At 38.8% G+C, this 26,806-nt stretch overlaps 1 protein-coding gene across 3 annotated transcripts in view; it reads left to right on the forward strand.

Annotated features, from left to right (window-relative positions):
- LOC128692049 (uncharacterized) overlaps positions 1–25,339 on the forward strand; it is a 766,247-nt gene extending 740,908 nt beyond the window's left edge. For all 3 annotated transcript variants that reach the window (XM_070085289.1, XM_070085290.1, XM_070085291.1), the window contains one exon: positions 22,518–25,339. In XM_070085289.1, coding sequence (XP_069941390.1) covers positions 22,518–23,706 — 1,189 coding nt within the window. In that variant the 3' untranslated portion in view covers positions 23,707–25,339. The remainder of the gene's footprint in view (positions 1–22,517) is intronic.
- The last annotated feature ends 1,467 nt before the right edge of the window (positions 25,340–26,806 follow it).

The raw sequence follows: 26,806 nt of genomic DNA on the forward strand, positions 1-26,806 counted from the left end.
AGGAGGCAGTTAGGGTAAGATATAAACAGCTATTGGAGGATAGATGGGCTAATGAGAGCATAGGCAATGGGGTCGAAGAGGTATGGGGTAGGTTTAAAAATGTAGTGTTAGAGTGTTCAGCAGAAGTTTGTGGTTACAGGAAAGTGGGTGCAGGAGGGAAGAGGAGCGATTGGTGGAATGATGATGTAAAGAGAGTAGTAAGGGAGAAAAAGTTAGCATATGAGAAGTTTTTACAAAGTAGAAGTGATGCAAGGAGGGAAGAGTATATGGAGAAAAAGAGAGAGGTTAAGAGAGTGGTGAAGCAATGTAAAAAGAAAGCAAATGAGAGAGTGGGTGAGATGTTATCAACAAATTTTGTTGAAAATAAGAAAAAGTTTTGGAGTGAGATTAACAAGTTAAGAAAGCCTAGAGAACAAATGGATTTGTCAGTTAAAAATAGGAGAGGAGAGTTATTAAATGGAGAGTTAGAGGTATTGGGAAGATGGAGGGAATATTTTGAGGAATTGTTAAATGTTGATGAAGATAGGGAAGCTGTGATTTCGTGTATAGGGCAAGGAGGAATAACATCTTGTAGGAGTGAGGAAGAGCCAGTTGTGAGTGTGGGGGAAGTTCGTGAGGCAGTAGGTAAAATGAAAGGGGGTAAGGCAGCTGGGATTGATGGGATAAAGATAGAAATGTTAAAAGCAGGTGGGGATATAGTTTTGGAGTGGTTGGTGCAATTATTTAATAAATGTATGGAAGAGGGTAAGGTACCTAGGGATTGGCAGAGAGCATGCATAGTTCCTTTGTATAAAGGCAAAGGGGATAAAAGAGAGTGCAAAAATTATAGGGGGATAAGTCTGTTGAGTGTACCTGGTAAAGTGTATGGTAGAGTTATAATTGAAAGAATTAAGAGTAAGACGGAGAATAGGATAGCAGATGAACAAGGAGGCTTTAGGAAAGGTAGGGGGTGTGTGGACCAGGTGTTTACAGTGAAACATATAAGTGAACAGTATTTAGATAAGGCTAAAGAGGTCTTTGTGGCATTTATGGATTTGGAAAAGGAGTATGACAGGGTGGATAGGGGGGCAATGTGGCAGATGTTGCAAGTGTATGGTGTAGGAGGTAGGTTACTGAAAGCAGTGAAGAGTTTTTACGAGGATAGTGAGGCTCAAGTTAGAGTATGTAGGAAAGAGGGAAATTTTTTCCCAGTAAAAGTAGGCCTTAGACAAGGATGTGTGATGTCACCGTGGTTGTTTAATATATTTATAGATGGGGTTGTAAGAGAAGTAAATGCGAGGGTCTTGGCAAGAGGCGTGGAGTTAAAAGATAAAGAATCACACACAAAGTGGGAGTTGTCACAGCTGCTCTTTGCTGATGACACTGTGCTCTTGGGAGATTCTGAAGAGAAGTTGCAGAGATTGGTGGATGAATTTGGTAGGGTGTGCAAAAGAAGAAAATTAAAGGTGAATACAGGAAAGAGTAAGGTTATGAGGATAACAAAAAGATTAGGTGATGAAAGATTGAATATCAGATTGGAGGGAGAGAGTATGGAGGAGGTGAACGTATTCAGATATTTGGGAGTGGACGTGTCAGCGGATGGGTCTATGAAAGATGAGGTGAATCATAGAATTGATGAGGGAAAAAGAGTGAGTGGTGCACTTAGGAGTCTGTGGAGACAAAGAACTTTGTCCTTGGAGGCAAAGAGGGGAATGTATGAGAGTATAGTTTTACCAACGCTCTTATATGGGTGTGAAGCGTGGGTGATGAATGTTGCAGCGAGGAGAAGGCTGGAGGCAGTGGAGATGTCATGTCTGAGGGCAATGTGTGGTGTGAATATAATGCAGAGAATTCGTAGTTTGGAAGTTAGGAGGAGGTGCGGGATTACCAAAACTGTTGTCCAGAGGGCTGAGGAAGGGTTGTTGAGGTGGTTCGGACATGTAGAGAGAATGGAGCGAAACAGAATGACTTCAAGAGTGTATCAGTCTGTAGTGGAAGGAAGGCGGGGTAGGGGTCGGCCTAGGAAAGGTTGGAGGGAGGGGGTAAAGGAGGTTTTGTGTGCGAGGGGCTTGGACTTCCAGCAGGCATGCATGAGCGTGTTTGATAGGAGTGAATGGAGACAAATGGTTTTTAATACTTGACGTGCTGTTGGAGTGTGAGCAAAGTAACATTTATGAAGGGATTCAGGGAAACCGGCAGGCCGGACTTGAGTCCTGGAGATGGGAAGTACAGTGCCTGCACTCTGAAGGAGGGGTGTTAATGTTGCAGTTTAAAAACTGTAGTGTAAAGCACCCTTCTGGCAAGACAGTGATGGAGTGAATGATGGTGAAAGTTTTTCTTTTTCGGGCCACCCTGCCTTGGTGGGAATCGGCCAGTGTGATAATAAAAAAAAATAATATATATATATATATATATATATATATATATATATATATATATATATATATATATATATATATATATATATATATACAGTATGTATGTATATATATATATATATATATATATATATATATATATATATATATATATATATATATATATATATATATATATATATATATATATATATATATATATATATATATATATACAGTATGTATGTATATATATATATATATATATACAGTATGTATATATATATATATATATATATATATATATATATATATATATATATATATATACATGTATATATATATATATATATATATATATATATATATATATACATGTATATATATATATATATATATATATATATATACAGTGTATATATATATATATATATATATATATATATATATATATATACAGTATATATATATATATATATATATATATATATATATATATATATATATATATATATATATATATATATATATATATATATATATATATATATACAGTGGACCCCCGGTTAACGATATTTTTTCACTCCAGAAGTATCTTCAGGTGCCAGTACTGACCGAATTTGTTCCCATAAGAAATATTGTGAAGTAGATTAGTCCATTTCAGACCCCCAAACATACACGTACAAACGCACTTACATAAATACACTTACATAATTGGTCGCATTCGGAGGTAATCGTTATGCGGGGGTCCACTGTATGTATATATGTATACAGTGGACCCCCAGTATTCGATATTAATCTGTTCCTGAGAGCTCATCGAATACCGAAAATATCGAAAAGCGAATCAATTTTCCCCATAAGAAATAATGGAAACCAAATTAATCCTTGCAAGACACCCAAAAGCATGAAAAAATTTTTTTTTTACCACATGAAATATTAATTTTAATACACACAAACTGAAGAAGACATGCACAGTTACATGTCATTTAGCTTTATTGAAGATCTGGTGATGATTGATGGGATGGGAGGAGGGGAGAGTGTGGATGGTCTTAGTGTTTAGAAGGGGAATCCCCTTCCATTAGGACTTGTGGTAGCAAGTCCTTCTCCAGGGTTACTTCCCTTCTTCTTTTAATGCCACTAGGACCAGCTTGAGAGTCACTGGACCTCTGTCGCACAACAAATCTGTCCATAGAGCTCTGTACCTCCCGTTCCTTTACGATTTGTCTAAAATGGGCCACAACATTGTCATTGTAATAGTCACCAGCACAGCTTGCAATAGCTGTGTTAGGGTGATTTTCATCCATAAAGGTTTGCAGTTCAACCCACTGTGCACACATTTCCTTAATTTTTGAAGTAGGCACAATGGATTCCACAGTTGGCATAGGCTTCTCAGGGTTAGCCCCAAACCCTTCAAAATCTTTCTTAATTTCCATACTAATTTTCACTCATTTTACCACAGGGTTGGCACTAGAAGCTCTTCCTCACTCCTACAAGATGTTATTCCTCCTTGCCCTACACACGAAATCACAGCTTCCCTATCTTCATCAACATTTAACAATTCCTCAAAATATTCCCTCCATCTTCCCAATGCCTCTAACTCTCCATTTAACCCTTTGAGGGTCGACAGGCCCTCTCAGAAACTCGTTCTCAGGGTCGGTCAAATTTAAAAAAAAAAAAATAATTTTTTCTTATGAAAAGATAGAGAATCTTTTCCCGATCATAATGACACCAAAATTATGAAATTTGATGGAAAACTTACGGAATTATGCTCTCGTGAAGTTAGCGGTCTCGGCAATGTTTACGCATCGGCGATTTTGCCCACTTTGAGGCCCATTTTCGGCCAATTCCACTGTACTAGTCGACAAAAAACATGAATATTTCGCTAGAATTACATTTTTTCTATTGAATAAGTGCAAGAAACCACCCATTTACCATTTTCAACTATCCAATACAGTGGTCAGAATTTAGCAATTTTGCCAATTTCACACAAATTTTAAAAAAATGCCAATTTCCGAATAGGGTCCAGAACAAACAAGAAATACATTCCTGGCACTAAAATGACATTTCCTCTGTTCATTAGTCACGTCTCAAGGCTCCTCTTACATTCTTTTGCTTTCCACTTTGAATTTTTATTCTCACAAAAAATAGAAGATTTACTGTTATGCAGACTACTGCATTAGTGTACAAAATGGTATAAATCATATTGGCGCACTTGCAAAAGAATATTAGACTCACCAGTTGGCGTGTATTGGACGCTTGGCATGATTTGTTTACTTTTGAACTTTGGTAAAAATCGAACATTTCTGCTACTTTGAGCTCAATTTCAAGGTACTTTTCATTGTAAAACCAGTCAAAATCATCTCAATTTCTGTGGTATGCCTTCCATTCTATAAAATGAGACCAAGAAAACTAGAATACAACAATAAATACCATACAAAAATACAGTGCAAAGACACTGTTTTATTCCAAAAAAAACAAAGTTTTTTTTTCTCATTATGCACTGTGTGCTGCAGGATTTTTTTTATACCGTGCACACTGACCACATAGACCCATTCTTTCATATGGAGGCCTACCAGCCTTTTCCCGCGAGATTTGACGGCGCTAGAAATTATGCGTACTAGTACGTCAAAAACCCCTGCGCGTAAGACGTACTAGTACGTCCGAAACCCTCAAAGGGTTAATAACTCTCCTCTCCTATTTTTAACTGACAAATCCATTTGTTCTCTAGGCTTCCTTAACTTGTTAATCTCACTCCGAATCTTTTTCTTATTTTCAACAAAATTTGTTGATAACATCTCACCCACTCTCTCATTTGCTCTCTTTTTACATTGCATCACCACTCTCTTAACCTCTCTCTTTGTCTCCATATACTCTTCCCTCCTTGCATCACTTCTACTTTGTAAAAACTTCTCATATGCTAACTTTTTCTCCCTTACTACTCTCTTTACATCATCATTCCACCAATCGCTGCTCTTCCCTCCCGCACCCACTTTCCTGTAACCACAAACTTCTGCTGAACACTCTAACACTACATTTTTAAACCTACCCCATACCTCTTCGACCCCATTGCCTATGCTCTCATTAACCCATTTATCATCCAATAGCTGTTTATATCTTACCCTAACTGCCTCCTCTTTTAGTTTATAAACCTTCACCTCTCTCTTCCCTGATGCTTCTATTCTCCTTGTATCCCATCTACCTTTTACTCTCAGTGTAGCTAAAACTAAAAAGTGATCTGATATATCTGTGGCCCCTCTATAAACATGTACATCCTGAAGTCTACTCAACAGTCTTTTATCTACCAATACATAATCAAACAAACTACTGTCATTTTGCCCTACATCATATCTTGTATACTTATTTATCCTCTTTTTCTTAAAATATGTATTACCTATAACTAAACTCCTTTCTATACAGAGTTCAATCAAAGGGGTCCCATTATCATTTACACCTGGCACCCCAAACTTATCTACCACACCCTCTCTAAAAGTTTCTCCTACGTTAGCATTCAGGTCCCCTTCCACAATTACACTCTCACTTGGTTCAAAGGTTCCTATACATTCACTTAACATCTCCTAAAATCTCTCTCTCTCCTCTACATTCCTCTCTTCTCCAGGTGCATACATGCTTATTATGACCCACTTTTCGCATCCAACCTTTACTTCAATCCACATAATCATTGAATTTACACATTCATATTCTCTTTTCTCCTTCCATAACTGATCCTTCAACATTACTGCTACCCCTTCCTTAGCTCTAACTCTCTCATATACTCCAGATTTAATCCCATTTACTTTCCCCCACCGAAACTCCCCTACCCCCTCCCGCTTTGTTTCGCTTAGGGCCAGGACATCCAACTTCTTTTCATTCATAACATCAGCAGTCATCTGTTTCTTGTCATCCGCACTACATCCACGCACATTCAAGCATCCCAGTTTTATAAAGTTTTTCTTCTTCTCTTTTTTAGTAAGTGTCTACAGGAGAAGGGGTTACTAGCCCATCGCTCCCGGCATTTTAGTCGCCTCATACAACATGCATGGCTTACAGAGGAAAGATTCTTTTCCACTTCCCCATGGACAATAGAAGAAATAAAGAAGAACAAGAGCTATTTAGAAAAAGGAGAAAAACCTAGATGTATGTATGTATTTATGTATGTATATATATATATATATATATATATATATATATATATATATATATATATATATATATATATATATATATATATATATATATATATATATTATATATATATATTATATATATATATATATATATATATATATATATATATATATATATATATATATATATATATATATATATATATATATGCATGTGCGTGTTTGTGGAGTGTGACCAAAGTGTAAGTAGGAGTAACAAGATTTCCCTGTTATCTAGCATGTTTGTGAGACAGAAAAAGACACCAGCAATCCTACCATCATGCAAAGCAGTTACAGGTTTCTGTTTCTCAGTCATCTGGCAGGACAGTAGTACTTCCCTGGGTGGTTGCTGTCTACCAACCTACTACCTATTATGTATGTGTATATATATATATATATATATATATATATATATATATATATATATATATATATATATATATCTTCTTCTTTCAACACACCGGCCGTATCCCACCGAGGCGGGGTGGCCCAAAAGGAAAAACAAAAGTTTCTCCTTTTACATTTAGTAATATATACAGGAAAAGAGGTTACTAGCCCCTTGCTCCCGGCATTTTAGTCGCCTCTTACAACACTCATGGCTTACGGAGGAAGAATTCTGTTCCACTTCCCCATGGAGATAAGAGGAAATAAACAAGAACAAGAACTAGAAACAAAATAGAAGAAAACCCAGAGGGGTGTGTATATATATGCTTGTATATATATGTGTAGTGTGACCTATGTGTAAGTAGAAGTAGCAAGACGTACCTGAAATCTTGCATGTTCATGAGACAGAAAAATGGACACCAGCAATCCTACCATCATGTAAAACAATTACAGGCTTTCGTTTTACACTCACTTGGCAGGACGGTAGTACCTCCCTGGGTGGTTGCTGTCTACCAACCTACTACCTATTATGTATGTGTATATATATATATATATATATATATATATATATATATATATATATATAAAATATATAATATATATATTATATATATATTATATATTCTTCTTTCTTCTTTCAACACACCGGCCGTATCCCACCGAGGCGGGGTGGCCCAAAAGGAAAAACGAAAGTTTCTCCTTTTACATTTAGTGATATATACAGGAGAAGAGGTTACTAGCCCCTTGCTCCCGGCATTTTAGTCGCCTCTTACAACACGCATGGCTTACGGAGGAAGAATTCTGTTCCACTTCCCCATGGAGATAAGAGGAAATAAACAAGAATAAGAACTAGAAAGAAAATAGAAGAAAACCCAGAGGGGTGTGTATATATGTGCTTGTACATGTATGTGTAGTGTGACCTAAGTGTAAGTAGAAGTAGCAAGACGTACCTGAAATCTTGCATGTTCATGAGACAGAAAAAAGGACACCAGCAATCCTACCATCATGTAAAACAATTACAGGCTTTCGTTTTACACTCACTTGGCAGGACGGTAGTACCTCCCTGGGTGGTTGCTGTCTACCAACCTACTACCTATTATGTATGTGTATATATATATATATATATATATATATATATATATATATATATATATATATATATATATATATATATATATATATATATATATATATATATACAGTGGACCCCCGGTTAACGATATTTTTTCATTCCAGAAGTATGTTCAGGTGCCAGTACTGACCGAATTTGTTCCCATAACGAATATTGTGAAGTACATTAGTCCATTTCAGACCCCCAAACATACACGTACAAACGCACTTACTTAAATGCACTTACATAATTGGTCGCATTGGGAGGTGATCGTTAAGCGCGGGTCCACTGTATATATAAAATTGCAGAGACACTGCTTTCGGAGATCACAAGGTTCGTCAACAATTCCTTGGCTGGTCTGATTCCTGATGAAATTAGACCTTTCTTTTTTGGTGCAACATTTTGTGCACTTCAAAAGAAGAATGGAGGAATTCGGCCAATTGCAGTAGGCAACACCTTACGCCGCCTCGTATCCAAAGCTGCTGTTCTAAGTATTCGTGCACAGGCAGCCATGATGCTTCAACCAAACCAGCTTGGCTTTGGGGTCTCTCAAGGAAGTGAAGCAGCGGTTCATGCAACAAGGGCGTATATCAACAACCTGCCTGAGGACAGTGCAGTGGTAAAATTAGATTTCAAGAATGCATTCAATCTCCTGAAAAGAGACGTGGTATTAGCAGCAGTACAAGAACATTTCCCTGGTCTCTTTCCTTTTGTTTCAGCGGGTATAGCAAGGAATTAATGCTTCTCTTTGGAGAGCATGAAATCACATCATCGGAGGGTGTCCAACAAGGAGATCCTCTTGCACCATTTCTCTTCTGTATAGCAGTTAGGGAAATCAGAGTCAGACTGACCAGCGAGCTAAACATCTGGTTCCTAGATGATGGCACACTAGCAGGTACGAAGGAGTCCCTCCTACGTGACCTTACACAGGTAATGACATGGGGACAGGAAATGGGTCTCATCCTGAATCCATCCAAATTTGAAATCATCTCAGTCAGTCAACAAGTGATAAATGCCATGAGATCAAAACTACCAGGAGCAGCAGTCATTGCCCCCACAAATAGTGTCTTGCTAGGAGCACCTCTGGGAAACAGTGCCATTGACACAATTCTCAGGAAGAAATTGGAAGATTTAAGGAGAATGGAACAACGAATAGGCAATCTGGACACCCACGATGCCTTGTACCTTCTCACAAAGTGCTTGAGTCTGCCCAGGGTGACATATTTCCTAAGATGTGCACCTTCATATGATAACCCTATACTGCACGAATATTCTGAGGCAGATTTTTACAAAAGTACTTAACCTTACTCTAGAGGACAGGCAGTGGAACCAAGCTACACTTCCAGTCAGACTAGGAGGCATTGGTGTCCGCAAGTCATCACAGATTACGTTACCTGCTTTTCTGTCCTCGTGTATTGCATCCAGAGAGCTTGTAGCAGGGATTCTCCTTGAACATCTTAGGGACAAGATTGGAGTCCAGGACCAAAAATTCATTGACGGAACAATGATCTGGGATAATCTAACGGGCTCTGAAACCAGACCTGCTCCCCCCAACTACAAACAATCGCCTCAACAATGCTTCAGAGTGTGTCAGGGAAGGATAGAGGCCGCCTCCTGGCAGTGAGAGCCCCTCATGCTGGGGACTTTATGTTGGCTGTTCCCAACTCCAGCCTTGGCACACACCTCGACCCACAGACCATCCGCATCGGTGTTGCCCTTCGACTTGCCACCCCTATTCTCGCCGAACACAGGCGTATTTGTGGCAGTGAAGCAGCAGACCGATTCGGGTACCATGGTCTTGTGTGCCATAAATCCGAGGGAAAGATTGCAAGACATGAGGAGGTTAATAACATTATCAAGAGGAGCCTCACAACAGCTGGATGCCCAGCAGTAAGGGAGCCACCCAAACTATGCAGATCTGATGGCAGCCAGAAGCATCCAGATGGTATCACCCTTCAAGCCTGGACAGATGGGAAGCAGGTGGTGTGGGACTATACATGTGCATCTACCTTGGCTGATACCTATCTCCAATACACCAGGGAGGAAGGAGGGGCAGCTGCCAGCTTCAGGGAGTCCCAAAAGTCTAGAAAATATGGAGAACTTGCCCATCATTATATGTTTGTTCCAATGTTGGTAGAATTACCGACAATATGTAAAGTAAAAGGACACAAGTGCAACTAATGTGACATTTTATTGTGGCAACGTTTCGCTCTCCAGGAGCTATGTCAAGCCGATGCAAGCAGTATATGGACACAGAGGGTATATAAAGGCTCAGAGTGAGGTGCAATACTAGTGAGGTACCATTTTGATGTTCACTAGTGGTAGTAGTAGTGACAATATTGTAGAGCAATTAATTCGTACATGAGTAAAAGGATATAAAAGTTATTACTTGGGTAACATAAAAATAGGTTGGACAAATATAGACTGGATAGAGAAGACCTTTTTCAGTGTTCATTCTCTGTAATGTGCTTTGTGTAGTATAACAGGAGAGACTATGTGATGGCAGGGTTTACTGTTTTCAGGAGGATTCTCGCTAAGACTTCAGAGATGGTGAAGCTGCCGTTGTTTTGTTTAATTGTGTTCGAAACAGCGATCAATGCTGATTCAAGGCACTTGCGTCTGCGGAAATTCGTTTCTTTGATCACTAATTGGGTGTCCCTGAATTTCATGAGATGATTGGTGGAGTTTCGGTGTTGTACACAGGCGTTGTTCAAGTTATCATTCCTACATGCGTAAATGTGTTCATTGAGGCGGGTGTCGAGGTTTCTTCCACCACAGTGGACCAATACCTTGGAGTCCAGAGATCAGTGTTTGTGTATATTTCGCCTGCTCTCGCGAATTCCTTGCATTGTTAAAATCTCTAGTAAGGCTTATGCATGCAGGGGATGAGATGAAAAGCTATAAGCCTTCTCCCTGAAAGCTGGCTGGCTTGGATCAAAGTCTAGCGCAAGCTGGACTCCAAGGTATTGGTCCAGTGTGGTGAGTTTGGTATAGCACTGCGTACCTTGTTCCAAGGTTCGTCGGTTCGAGTCTCCTTCAGCCAGAGATCAGTGTTTGTGTATATTTCGCCTGCTGTTGCGAATTCCTTACATATATATATATATATATGTATGTATATATATATATATATATATATATATATATATATATATATATATATATATATTTATATATATATATATATATATATATATATATATATATATACACAGGTCTCCCTCAACATTCCCGTTTTCAACTTTCACGGGCTTCACACATTCGTGAATTCCCAACCGCCAAATTCCCAGCCACCAAATTCCCAGCCGCCAAATCATATTTAAGTTTCCCGCCACCTGCGAGTCCCTACTACACTCCCTCCGACCCCCGCAACTGGCAGCCAGCCCTCCCACCACTCAGTGTGATGAGTGTTTTGTTTGTTCATTATTGCTATTAAACTACAGTATAAATAATGTAAACCCATTCATGACTGCATATTGGAATGGCTATTAGGAAAGGTATTAGACGGTGACATCATGTGTTTACTCTTGAACACTGCAAAGAATTAAACATTTCTGCTACAGCTAATAATAACAATAGTAATATTAATAATAATAATAATAATAATAATAATAATAAATACAATATAATTGAAGAAGGAAATTGTACAAAAATACGAGGAAGTGGTTGACACATCGTCAGTGTGACTTTGTTTATGCTGGAGTGAACATTAGTCTCCTTGCTCTTCCAAACATTTCACAATAATTCATTGTGTTTGGTGCTTGTAGATTGAGTGTGACTGGAGTGGTAGAGGCAGTGATTGAGGCAATGGTATTTAATAACATACATGTTAATAGTAATACATGTTATTAATAATATGTAAGATTATTATTTATAAATATATGTTATTAAATACATACATGTTAATAATAATACATGTTATTAATAATAACATGTACTATTATTATTTATAACATATATGCTATTAAATACCACTGCCTCAACCACTGAATTATTGTGAAATGTTTGGAAGAGCAGGGAGACTAATGTTCACTCCAGCATAAACAAAGTCACACTGACGATGTGTCAACCACTCCCTCGTATTTTTGTACAATTTCCTTCTTCAATTATATCGTATTTATTATTATTATTATTATTATTATTATTATTATTATTATTATTATTATTATTATCATTATTATTATTATTACTATTGTTATTATTAGCAATAGCAGAAATGTTCGATTCTTTGCTGTGTTCAAGAGTAAACACATGATATCACCGTCTAATACCTTTCCTAATAGCCATTGCAATATGCAGTCATGAATGGGTTTACATTACTTATTCTGTAGTTTAATAGCAAATAATGAACAAACAAAACACTCACCACACTGAGTGGTGGGAGGGCTGGTTGCCAGTTGCGGGGGTCGCTGGGAGGGTAGTAGGGACTCGCAGTGATGGAGGCAGTGATGGAGGCATTGGTGGAGGCATTGGTGGAGGCAGTGGTGGAGGCATTGGTGGAGGCAGTGGTGGAGTCTGTGGTATTTAACCCTTTGAGGGTTTTGGTCGTACTAGTACGTCTTACGCGTAGGGGTTTTTGACGTACTAGTACTCATAAATTCTAGCGGCCTCAAATCTAGTGGGAGAAAGCTGGTAGGCCTTCATATGAAAGAATGGGTCTATGTGGTCAGTGTGCACAGTCTAAAAAAAATCCTGCAGCACACAGTGCATAATGAGAAAAAAAAAACTTTGACCATTTTTTTTGAATAAATCAGCGACTTTGCAGTGTATTTTCGTATGGTTTTTATTGTTGTATTCTAGTTTTCTTGGTCTCATTTTATAGAATGGAAGACATATTACAGAAATTGAGATGATTTTGACTGTTTTTACAATGAAAAGTGCCTTGAAATTGAGCTCAAAGTAGCAGAAATGTTCGATTTTTACCAAACTTCAAAAGTAAACAAATCGTGCCAAGCGTGCAATACACGTCAACTGGTGAGTCTAATATTCTTTCACAAGTGCACCAATAATATTTATACCATTTTTTACACTAATGCAGTAGTCTGCATAACAGTAAATCTTATATTTTTTGTGAAAATAAAAATTCAAAGTGGAAAGCAAAAGAATATAAGAGGGGCCTTGAGACGAGACTAATGACTAGAGGAAATGTCATTTTAGTGCCAGGAATGTCTTTCTTGTTTATTCTGGACCCTATTCAGAAATTGGCATCTTTTGAAATTTGTGTGAAATTGGCAAAATTGCTAAATTCTGACCACTGTACTGGATAGTTGAATTTCATAAATGGGTGGTTTCTTGCATCCATTCGATAGAAAAAATGGAGTTCTAGCGAAATATTCATGTTTTTTGTCGATTAGTACAGTGAAATTGGCCGAAAATGGGGCTCAAAGTGGGCAAAATCGCCGATGCGTAAACATCGCCGAGACCGCTAACTTTGCGAGAGCATAATTCCGTAAGTTTTCTATCAAATTTCAAACTTTTGATGTCTTTATGATCGGGAAAAGATTCTCTATCTTTTCATAAGAGAAAATAATTTTTTTTTTTTTTTTTTGGCCGACCCTGAGAACGAGTTTCGGAGAGGGCCTGTCGACCCTCAAAGGGTTAATAACATAAGATAAGATAAGATAAGATTTCGTTCGGATTTTTAACCCCGGAGGGTTAGCCACCCAGGATAGCCCAAGAAAGTCAGTGCGTCATCGAGGACTGTCTAACTTATTTCCATTGGGGTCCTTAATCTTGTCCCCCAGGATGCGACCCACACCAGTCGACTAATACCCAGGTACCTATTTGCTGCTAGGTGAACAGGACAATAGGTGTAAGGAAACGTGTCGAAATTTTTCCTCCCGCCGGGAATCGAACCCGGGCCCTCCGTGTGTGAAGCGGGAGCTTTAGCCACCAGGCCACCGGGCCACATATTATTAACATACATGTTCTTAAATAACATACGTTATTAAAGCATAACATGTATATTTGTAGTACAATTTATGACGTTTTCATATATTTTATGATTATTCATGGCTCAACAAGTTAAGGAAGCAGTATTGTAATATATTTCCCTACAATATATTGGGGCACCAAACATTCACGGTTTTTCAACACTCGCGAGGCTCTTGATCCCCTAACCCTCGCGAATGTTGAGGGAGACCTGTATATATATATATATATATATATATATATATATATATATATATATATATATATATATATATATATATATGTATATGTATATATATATATATCTAAGGTCATGGAACGGATTAAACTCACAAGTTGAGGTTCTACTGTGTATATATATATATATATATATTATATATATATATATATATATATATATATATATATATATATATATATATATATATATATATATATTTTATTTTTTTATTATCACACTGGCCGGTTCCCACCAAGGCAGGGTGGCCCGAAAAAGAAAAACTTTCACCATCATTCACTCCATCACTGTCTTGCCAGAAGGGTGCTTTACACTACAGTTTTTAAACTGCAACATTAACACCCCTCCTTCAGAGTGCAGGCACTGTACTTCCCATCTCCAGGACTCAAGTCCGGCCTGCCGGTTTCCCTGAATCCCTTCATAAATGTTACTTTGCTCACACTCCAACAGCACGTCAAGTATTAAAAACCATTTGTCTCCATTCACTCCTATCAAACACGCTCACGCATGCCTGCTGGAAGTCCAAGCCCCTCGCACACAAAACCTCCTTTACCCCCTCCCTCCAACCCTTCCTAGGCCGACCCCTACCCCGCCTTCCTTCCACTACAGACTGATACACTCTTGAAGTCATTCTGTTTCGCTCCATTCTCTCTACATGTCCGAACCACCTCAACAACCCTTCCTCAGCCCTCTGGACAACAGTTTTGGTAATCCCGCACCTCCTCCTAACTTCCAAACTACGAATTCTCTGCATTATATTCACACCACACATTGCCCTCAGACATGACATCTCCACTGCCTCCAGCCTTCTCCTCGCTGCAACATTCATCACCCACGCTTCACACCCATATAAGAGCGTTGGTAAAACTATACTCTCATACATTCCCCTCTTTGCCTCCAAGGACAAAGTTCTTTGTCTCCACAGACTCCTAAGTGCACCACTCACTCTTTTTCCCTCATCACTTCTATGATTCACCTCATCTTTCATAGACCCATGCGCTGACACGTCCACTCGCAAATATCTGAATACGTTCACCTCCTCCATACTCTCTCCCTCCAATCTGATATTCAATCTTTCATCACCTAATCTTTTTGTTATCCTCATAACCTTACTCTTTCCTGTATTCACCTTTAATTTTCTTCTTTTGCACACCCTACCAAATTCATCCACCAATCTCTGCAGCTTCTCTTCAGAATCTCCCAAAAGCACAGTGTCATCAGCAAAGAGCAGCTGTGGCAACTCCCACTTTGTGTGTGATTCTTTATCTTTTAACTCCACGCCTCTTGCCAAGACCCTCGCATTTACTTCTCTTACAACCCCATCTATTCATCCTTTTTTGTTGGCAGGGTAAATCACAGGAAACTGTGATTTACCCTGCCTTTGAAAGCCCTGGGACGTAAACTTTTACCGATGACCAGTAACTTGCATCTGTGCATTCCTGCAGCATTAGAGCATGCCAATACAGTGACATGATCTTTCGATGCTTTATATCCTGTTAGTGATTCTGCATCCTCAGTTGTCAGAGTTCTTCTTGATGTACATTTCCAGTACAATGCTGTCTCATCTGCATTGTAGACCTGCTCAGGACTTAATTTTTCATCTGAAACTAACTTGGCGAACTCATCAACAAATTTAGCAGCTGCCTTTGTGTCTGCTGAACGTTTTTCACCACACACTGCATGAAACTTTAAGCCATGTCGATCCTTGAAACGCTGTAGCCAACCTTCACTGTAATCACATTCATAATTTAATCCTAGTTCTTCATGAAAAATATTGGCTTGTTCCTTCACCAGAGCTCCAGACAGCTGAACACCTTCACTTACACGTAGCCTAAACCACTTCATCAAAACCTGATCTAGTTCTGAACTTTTTCCTTCCCTCATTGTTTTTCTTTTACACATCTGTTTCTTTGAAGTACTGTTAGCAAAGAAACTCAGTAATTTTGTTTTCTGTTTCTTTATGTCATGAACTGTTAAAGAGCCAATGTTGTATAACTCGCACAAGTTACTCACAGACACACCACTGTCAAGTTTTTTCAGAAGTTCAACCTTATCTGTTATGGACAATGTACGGTGTTTGCGCTTTACACAACGAGAAGCACTTCCTTTCATTGGAACCATGGCTAGGGCTAAAAGTGAGCAGGTTTTAGCAATAAATGGAGAGAAAAACAAATTGGAATGACTTCTGCTCTAAGTAGCGCCACCAGACAGCAGCAGCGACCCCCGGAAATTTTAACCCTTTCACACTTGATCAAAAACCCCTCACCAACATCAAGGAACCTTCCTTGAGGGTTTTCCGTATTGAGTTTTTATTCACACAAAAAAATAGAAGATTTACTATTATGCAGACTGCGTAATTATTGTAAAAAATGGTATGAAGAATTGAGACGCTTGTGCAACACATGGGAATCTTTATTGAAGAAACATTTTGCCACACAGTGGCTTCATCAGTCCAATACAAAGTAGAAATGGGTAAGGAGAGGAGAAGTTTGAGGTAATCAGTCCCTCAATCTGGAATCGATGTGTTCAGTCCATCACTCTTGTAGGAAATGCAGCATAGGGCCGCATAGCTTACGGAGGAAGAATTCTGTTAAACTTCCCCATGGATATATATATATACAGTAGTCTGTCGATTAAAATGGTTTCCTTGAAATCGTTTTCTCCACTAAACTATTTTGCATTTGACTCTGTAAGCAGTCCATGGATGAAAGGCATTTTATTGTTTGTTGCTGGCTTTAGAACCTGTCTATTTGCAAAGATGAATGTTGTATTAGTGGTATGTGGGGGATTTTTTTTTTTTTACTGGCACTAATATCTGTTGTTGTTTAAATGTGCGTGGATGTAGTGCGGATGACAAGAAACAGATGATTGCTGATGTTATGAATGAAAAGAAGTTGGATGTCCTGGCTCTAAGCGAAACAAAGCTGAAGGGGGTAGGAGAGTTTCAGTGGGGGGAAATAAATGGGATTAAATCTGGAGTATCTGAGAGAGTTAGAGCAAAGGAAGGGGTAGCAGTAATGTTAAATGATCAGTTATGGAAGGAGAAAAGAGAATATGAATGTGTAAATTCGAGAATTATGTGGATTAAAGTAAAGGTTGGATGCGAGAAGTGGGTCATAATAAGCGTGTATGCACCTGGAGAAGAGAGGAATGCAGAGGAGAGAGAGAGATTTTGGGAGATGTTAAGTGAATGTATAGGAGCCTTTGAACCAAGTGAGAGAGTAATTGTGGTAGGGGACCTGAATGCTAAAGTAGGAGAAACTTTTAGAGAGGGTGTGGTAGGTAAGTTTGGGGTGCCAGGTGTAAATGATAATGGGAGCCCTTTGATTGAACTTTGTATAGAAAGGGGTTTAGTTATAGGTAATACATATTTTAAGAAAAAGAGGATAAATAAGTATACACGATATGATGTAGGGCGAAATGACAGTAGTTTGTTGGATTATGTATTGGTAGATAAAAGACTGTTGAGTAGACTTCAGGATGTACATGTTTATCGAGGGGCCACAGATATATCAGATCACTTTCTAGTTGTAGCTACACTGAGAGTAAAAGGTAGATGGGATACAAGGAGAATAGAAGCATCAGGGAAGAGAGAGGTGAAGGTTTATAAACTAAAAGAGGAGGCAGTTAGGGTAAGATATAAACAGCTATTGGAGGATAGATGGGCTAATGAGAGCATAGGCAATGGGGTCGAAGAGGAATGGGGTAGGTTTAAAAATGTAGTGTTAGAGTGTTCAGCAGAAGTTTGTGGTTACAGGAAAGTGGGTGCAGGAGGGAAGAGGAGCGATTGGTGGAATGATGATGTAAAGAGAGTAGTAAGGGAGAAAAAGTTAGCATATGAGAAGTTTTTACAAAGTAGAAGTGATGCAAGGAGGGAAGAGTATATGGAGAAAAAGAGAGAGGTTAAGAGAGTGGTGAAGCAATGTAAAAAGAGAGCAAATGAGAGAGTGGGTGAGCTGTTATCAACAAATTTTGTTGAAAATAAGAAAAAGTTTTGGAGTGAGATTAACAAGTTAAGGAAGCCTAGAGAACAAATGGATTTGTCAGTTAAAAATAGGAGAGGAGAGTTATTAAATGGAGAGTTAGAGGTATTGGGAAGATGGAGGGAATATTTTGAGGAATTGTTAAATGTTGATGAAGATAGGGAAGCTGTGATTTCGTGTATAGGGCAAGGAGGAATAACATCTTGTAGGAGTGAGGAAGAGCCAGTTGTGAGTGTGGGGGAAGTTCGTGAGGCAGTAGGTAAAATGAAAGGGGGTAAGGCAGCCGGGATTGATGGGATAAAGATAGAAATGTTAAAAGCAGGTGGGGATATAGTTTTGGAGTGGTTGGTGCAATTATTTAATAAATGTATGGAAGAGGGTAAGGTACCTAGGGATTGGCAGAGAGCATGCATAGTTCCTTTGTATAAAGGCAAAGGGGATAAAAGAGAGTGCAAAAATTATAGGGGGATAAGTCTGTTGAGTGTACCTGGTAAAGTGTATGGTAGAGTTATAATTGAAAGAATTAAGAGTAAGACGGAGAATAGGATAGCAGATGAACAAGGAGGCTTTAGGAAAGGTAGGGGGTGTGTGGACCAGGTGTTTACAGTGAAACATATAAGTGAACAGTATTTAGATAAGGCTAAAGAGGTCTTTGTGGCATTTATGGATTTGGAAAAGGCGTATGACAGGGTGGATAGGGGGGCAATGTGGCAGATGTTGCAAGTGTATGGTGTAGGAGGTAGGTTACTGAAAGCAGTGAAGAGTTTTTACGAGGATAGTGAGGCTCAAGTTAGAGTATGTAGAAAAGAGGGAAATTTTTTCCCAGTAAAAGTAGGCCTTAGACAAGGATGTGTGATGTCACCGTGGTTGTTTAATATATTTATAGATGGAGTTGTAAGAGAAGTAAATGCGAGGGTCTTGGCAAGAGGCGTGGAGTTAAAAGATAAAGAATCACACACAGGGTGGGAGTTGTCACAGCTGCTCTTTGCTGATGACACTGTGCTCTTGGGAGATTCTGAAGAGAAGCTGCAGAGATTGGTGGATGAATTTGGTAGGGTGTGCAAAAGAAGAAAATTAAAGGTGAATACAGGAAAGAGTAAGGTTATGAGGATAACAAAAAGATTAGGTGATGAAAGATTGAATATCAGATTGGAGGGAGAGAGTATGGAGGAGGTGAACGTATTCAGATATTTGGGAGTGGACGTGTCAGCGGATGGGTCTATGAAAGATGAGGTGAATCATAGAATTGATGAGGGAAAAAGAGTGAGTGGTGCACTTAGGAGTCTGTGGAGACAGAGAACTTTGTCCTTGGAGGCAAAGAGGGGAATGTATGAGAGTATAGTTTTACCAACGCTCTTATATGGGTGTGAAGCATGGGTGATGAATGTTGCAGCGAGGAGAAGGCTGGAGGCAGTGGAGATGTCATTTCTGAGGGCAATGTGTGGTGTGAATATAATGCAGAGAATTCGTAGTTTGGAAGTTAGGAGGAGGTGCGGGATTACCAAAACTGTTGTCCAGAGGGCTGAGGAAGGGTTGTTGAGGTGGTTCGGACATGTAGAGAGAATGGAGCGAAACAGAATAACTTCAAGAGTGTATCAGTCTGTAGTGGAAGGAAGGCGGGGTAGGGGTCGGCCTAGGAAGGGTTGGAGGGAGGGGGTAAAGGAGGTTTTGTGTGCGAGGGGCTTGGACTTCCAGCAGGCATGCGTGAGCGTGTTTGATAGGAGTGAATGGAGACAAATGGTTTTTAATACTTGACGTGCTGTTGGAGTGTGAGCAAAGTAACATTTATGAAGGGGTTCAGGGAAACCGGCAGGCCGGACTTGAGTCCTGGAGATGGGAAGTACAGTGCCTGCACTCTGAAGGAGGGGTGTTAATGTTGCAGTTTAAAAACTGTAGTGTAAAGCACCCTTCTGGCAAGACAGTGATGGAGTGAATGATGGTGAAAGTTTTTCTTTTTCGGGCCACCCTGCCTTGGTGGGAACCGGCCAGTGTGATAATAATAAAAATAAAAATAATATCTGTCGTTTTGGATTGGAGGCCACTGACTGTGATTCTGCTCCAGAAGTGATCTGAGCTGGTGTACGATTTCTGTCATTTTCTGCCAACTTTTTTTCCTTCCTGGCGTTAAAAACCTCTCTCTCTGGAGTGGTTGTGGCTACCCAGGTTTTCCCATGATCTGGATGTTCTGTATCTTCTTGTCCCCTTTAGGTGGTGTGCCTGACAATATAAGTTATAGCATTGTCTTTCCTGAACTGAAGAGTGACACATTTCAGGGTGGAAAAACTTGCAGGAAGAAAGGTTGCATTCTCCTCTTGCCATATGGACACAGCATTTTATGGGGTGGTCAGAGTTGCATGTCCCATCCGTTTTTCCATGCCTGCAGATACCTAAGGCATAGAATTTGCTTAGGTTTGATTTCTGTTTGCCTTGGTTTTTTCATGGCTGCATTCCCTACTGGTGCCTGTTTTTCTGTCTCCTTACTATCTTCAGCAGTTAAGCAACAATGGTTTAGCTCACTTTGAGGTTTATTTTCAACATATTACAGTGTTCAAATTGACTGATTTCCAAGCTATTTCACAAGTATTCCTTCTGTCACAAAAGAATATGATGTTTTCCCCATTTTTTTTTTGGGGGGGGGGGGGTGGGAGGGGAGGCTAATAAACTGTAACCAAGAATGCTTGATCATGGTTTAGACCATCCCAGTAATTGAAGCTGACAAAGTGAAACCTCATAACACAGACCAAGGGAGGCACCCACTCTTCCCCAGGAAAAGTCGGCAGGACTTCCCACTCTTCCCCAGGAAAAGTAGGCAGGACTTCCCACTCTTCCCCAGGAAAAGTAGGCAGGACTTCCCACTCTTCCCTAGGAAAAGTAGGCAGGACTCCCCACTCTTCCCTAGGAAAAGTAGGCAGGACTTCCCACTCTTCCCTAGGAAAAGTAGGCAGGACTTCCCACTCTTCCCTAGGAAAAGTAGGCAGGACTTCCCACTCTTCCCCAGGAAAAGTAGGCAGGACTTCCCACTCTTCCCTAGGAAAAGTAGGCAGGACTTCCCACTCTTCCCCAGGAAAAGTAGGCAGGACTTCCCACTCTTCCCTAGGAAAAGTAGGCAGGACTTCCCACTCTTCCCTAGGAAAAGTAGGCAGGACTTCCCACTCTTCCCTAGGAAAAGTAGGCAGGACTTCCCACTCTTCCCTAGGAAAAGTAGGCAGGACTTCCCACTCTTCCCTAGGAAAAGTAGGCAGGACTTCCCACTCTTCCCTAGGAAAAGTAGGCAGGACTTCCCACTCTTCCCTAGGAAAAGTAGGCAGGACTTCCCACTCTTCCCTAGGAAAAGTAGGCAGGACTTCCCACTCTTCCCTAGGAAAAGTAGGCAGGACTTCCCACTCTTCCCCAGGAAAATTGCCTTAAATTGACCATTTCTCACCACTTTGATGCCTGTTTCAGGTCTCTTGTTCCAATTCAAATCTTGTCATTTCATTAGCCCATATGTCTTCTGGTCTTGCTGTTGGAACCAAGAAGCAGTCAATAAAGCCATAAGACCTACCGTAGAAAATGACCCATAGTCATTATTGCAACCCAAATGCATGGGCAGATTATTTTTGTGTGTGTGTATGTACTGCACACAACCATTTGATTGACTCATTCTCTTATGTCCAGACCAAAATTTGCTTGTTTGCAGCAAATTTGAGGACACTATGAATTATGTGTTTACTAGTACATCATGGATTCTGATCATTATGATATACTGGCAGACTTTGGACACCTTAGAGGTTAAATAGATTTGTTTGGTTTAGTCTCTTACAAAATTCAAAATGGAAGCAATTCCCAAAGTTTGTTTCTGCCTACTCCAAGAGCCAAGTTAGGGGGTATATCTTCCCTCAGTCTTACAAAGTATTCCATCAGTCATCATCTACAGACAGTCCCACACATACTTCACATGGTAACAAGTCTAATAGTCACACAATAACTAGAAGCTGTGTTCTTAATTCATCAAGCTTACACAGAAAGTAGTTTTTTACACTTCACAATTATGTATTATGCACTAATTCAATTCCATCTGGAAAAAGAATACTCTAAGATTGATAATGAGACTTTTTTGTTTGTTTGTTTGTTATAATGCAACATTCTAAGAATTTAGAAAATGCATGTTACTTTTTTCAATATATACAGTATATCTATCCTTAAACCAGTTATGTAACAATTGTCTGCCTTAACTGTCTACTTTTTTAATATACTTTATATACTCGATATATATGAGATATCTGTTGTTAAATTGTATGTTGTATGTGAAATATTTTGTTATATGTTAAATTATAAGGACCATTTATATAACACACAATTAATTCTTTTATTGGTATTTCAACCAATACACAGAAATCTACTCTTTGGCAGATATGAAAAACCATTACAAGAACCTGCCACAAAAAGATTAAAAACAGAAGGAGCAAGAATTAATGGTGCTAGTTCAAGAGAAAAAGATAATGGTCGGCCCTCAGTAATTCAAGAAACTCCTGTAAGTAAAACAACTTTACCTGCAGTCCCTGGACTCGTTTCTGCAGATGTATTAAGACAGATGAACCTCCTAGACCCAAGTGCCAAGTTACTCCTTCCAGCACACCAGAGTAACAAAACAACGATCAGTGCATTGGCACAGCTCTTACCCCAAACCAGCATCTTTCCAGCGCCAGCACCTATAGCACATCAACATCATATAATGAAATCTCCGCGGGATCCTATCAGACCTGAGCCTCCGAGGGTCTTCCAATCACAGTCTGTATATTCCCAATCCAAACACATGTATGGTAAACCTACAACAGATGTTAAGGACATGAGTAAAGACAGTAAAAGTTCTAGTCCAGAAATAGAAATTCTGGATCTTAGCCGTGCATCAGGAAATAAAAATGGTAGATCTTCAAAATCTGAAAGACCAGAAATAGAACTGTTAGACTTATCTACCAGGCGTGATATAACAGTGTCGTCAGTTTCTAAACCAAGTACTAGTAAGAACTGCAATATGGGCAGGATTCCTCCGCCTCATGTCAGTATAAAATCCTCGGATCTCCCTTCTAAACTTTCACCCAGTAAACTCCCTGGAGTAGCAAGTGCAGCTTCTGCAGCAGCTCTAGCAGCTGCTGCAGCACAGGGCTTGCCACCAGGTTTAGCAGGCCTTCAGTTAAACCCTGCCGCACTACTGCCGTACCTGTCACCCATGCTTGCTACTGGAGTTAAACCAAACTCTGGAGCTGGGGGTGCTCCTCTTTCAATATTTCCCTACATGGACCCCACTGCCCTTGCTGCTTACTATAGTATGTTGCCTCACAGTATAATTCCCACAACTAGTAGTAGTAGCAATAGTGGGGGATCAACCGCAGCTCAACACATGGCAGCAGCCCAACTACAACTTGGTTCATTAGGGCTTTCAAGTTTATCAGGTCTCACACCAGAGGCTTTAGCAAGCCTAGGCATGTACAAGAACTTCCTTCCCCAAGGAAACCTTCCTGCCCCACACTTCCTCTCGGGTCTAATGTCACCACATAACCATAACCCGCCCACGAGTAAGTAACACTATCAACTCAGCCAAAATAATCACCTCACACATCATTTGCTCTTGCAACATTCACACACCTATTTTTTGCTTTTACTATTTATTCTTCTATTACCATATCATTTTATCATCAGATAATTATTTTGTCATCTTTTTCTTTTATATGTAGAGCATTACCTTGCATCCTCCATATTTCCTCATACTCATGTCATAAACATTTGTTTATAATATCTATTTTTTCCTTTGCTCTTCATGTTTCTCATATCACTCAACATAATATTAACTCTCCCATCTCCATCCTCATTATATCAGTCTCATCTCACAGACATCACACCATTGCTCACCTCATCACCACCACTACCACAGCCCCCAGATTCCCACTGATTGTGTCATTCTGAATAGTTAAACCAAGTTTGCATTTTGCATATCTTGGCGAGATTTAATAAACTGATTTTTCATGACATTCTTGATTTTATCTGTTCCTCATAATTACTGCTTTCATTATTAAGACCCAAGACTGTGTAACCTTACAGTGTCATCATTGTAAGCCAATTTGCTACATGGCAAATAAAAAATGGTGAATTATTGTGAAAATATTTACATATCTTGGTTATCAAGGTAGAGACAAATACTGTGTAAATGGTTTTGAGTTTATTCATATCCCTTCTTGTTTTTATTGAAAAAAGGATTTTACAAAATGTGAATATTTTTTAAAACAATATTATTCTCAAACTAAATTAGCACTTTCCATGAATATAATAATGGTATGACATGTGTAACAAGTTTAAAAAATTATCCCATGTTCTAACTTTTTCGAACTGTAAATTCCTTTAAAAGAGCATATGTTGTTGTTTATTGTAGTTTTTATCATCACTTAACATGCAACACTAATCTTAGACTTGAAATTCATTTTTATTGAGCACAGGTAAAATCATAGGGTTACATGAACAATTTGTTTATTGTAAAAGGGAAAGGGGTTATGCCATGGAAGGAGGGGCTCTTTTGGTACCTGGTTTAGAATAAGATTTTCTTGGGTTCAGTAAGTGCCTAGTTTTGGTTTTCTTCCTTTTTCAAATTATAACAGGGAAGTATTTGTGTAATGTAAATAAGTACAGTGATTGATTTCTCCATTCTTTTTTTAATTTTTTATGATAAAATATAGGTTAGCTAATCTTTTTGTAATAAACTTTAGTAGTCATAGCCAGAAAGACAATTGCCTAGCTGTGGTTTGTAAAAATTAGGAAGCTGGCTGTTGAAGTGTCAGTTCCTGTAAGTTACAAGTTCGATTGAGACTACCTCGAGTGTCAAGATGTACATTAAAAATCACTCATGAGGTGAAGGATTGATGATGGAACAGAGGAAGATACAGTGATCATGGTGTATCAAGTCATAAGTTGCACATTAATATACAGTACAGGGAAACAAAACAGTTGTGTGCCACAGAAATGTGTAAAGATACAGGTTATCTCTCCAAGAAACACCTTTGGATAAATTTTCTAGATAATTTTTGATCATTATGTGTTCATCGTTCTGTTTTCAGTAATTTACCTCAAGTAGTGTGTAATTCGTTTCTCCATGAGAATCTTTAAGTACTTTTAACTTGTAGATATGTGTATGTTAAATAATAAATGGTCCTTCCATAAGTGTTACACTGTATCTCTTGATTGACCAAAGATTTCCTCAATAGCATTCATTCATTGTACATACTTGTGCAAATCTTGATTTACATAATTTGTACATAATGGAAGTGATTGTATTAACCAAATAGAAAGGACCAAGTAACGTTAGTAAAAAGAACAAGGTAGCTGGAAGACGATGTGGTCTGCCATTACCTGACTTGTTCTTTTTCTCCTGAAGACTTTGGCAATTCTTACCTGAAGCATTACCTTTTGTACCAGTGTAAGGAAACATATTGATGTAATAAATAACTTTTTGAGTAAAAGAAAGTTTTTACCATGACATAACCTATTATTATTACACTACTATAATTTATTTTGCTCTTATAATAAACTGAAACAGTTTTCCTTGCATAAGGTAAGTAAACCACTTGGACTAAACCTGCTTTGGCCACATTGTAATAGATGCTCATTCACCAGTTGATAATTTTTTTCCCTATATTCACACAGATATTATTATTATATTCATGGGGAAGTGATAAACCCATAAGGGACATATAGCACATGGGTAATGGGAGGTAATCAGGTTTGATCTGAGAAAGGGGAGGGTAGTTCCAATTCCTTGGGTCAGTAGCCATTCACCAGTCTCAAGGCACTTCCATGTGAAGGAACACTACCCCATTGATAATTCTTTGGCTGTGCCACAATTTATGCTTATCAGTTTATATTCACTACTACCATTGATTCCCTAATTATGTATACTGTTCTACTATAAATGACTATCATATTGTGCGACCATTGTTAATTCTCTGTTATATTCACTGTACCACCATTGATAATTTTCTGGCTAACACCATTGACAATTATAATTATCTATTCACATTGATATTGCTATTTGATGATTTATACTTTTTTACTTTTATGTGTCTTCATTATTCATTGTGCTTCCTTTTCTACTTTGTCTGTTCATGTGTGTGCATGCATGTTAGATTATGAAGACTTAATTCTGCCTTCTTTTTTTTTTTAACTCATTGGTTGTCTCCTGCCAAGGTAGGTTGACCCCAAGAAGAAAATCACATTCACCATTTTTCATTTAGCAGGTGTCATGCCAAAAGTGTGTTGATATCACATACAAAATTACCCTCTGACTGCAACATCCCCACCCCTTCTTTGGAGTGCAGGAATTGCCCTTCCCATTTCCAGGACTGAATGTCCAACTAACTGGTTTTCCTGAATCCCCTCAAAACAGTTATCTTGCTCACATTCCAATAGCATGACTTTTAAAAACCAACTCCATTCACCTCCTATCTACTCTGCATGTAACACCGTATCTAGCATCCTTGCTGCAGTGTTCAAAACATCCATATAAAATTGTTAGTATCACTATACTATGTTAGTACCTTCTCTGTTTCCATAAATTAACTTCTCTCCTTCCATTGATGCCTCAACACACCACCTATCTTTTTCATTCTAATTGATTCTGTAGTTCACCTCACATTTTA

Source organism: Cherax quadricarinatus, chromosome 15, assembly GCF_038502225.1.
Source record: "Cherax quadricarinatus isolate ZL_2023a chromosome 15, ASM3850222v1, whole genome shotgun sequence".
In the NCBI taxonomy this organism is placed as follows: Eukaryota; Metazoa; Arthropoda; class Malacostraca; order Decapoda; family Parastacidae; genus Cherax; species Cherax quadricarinatus.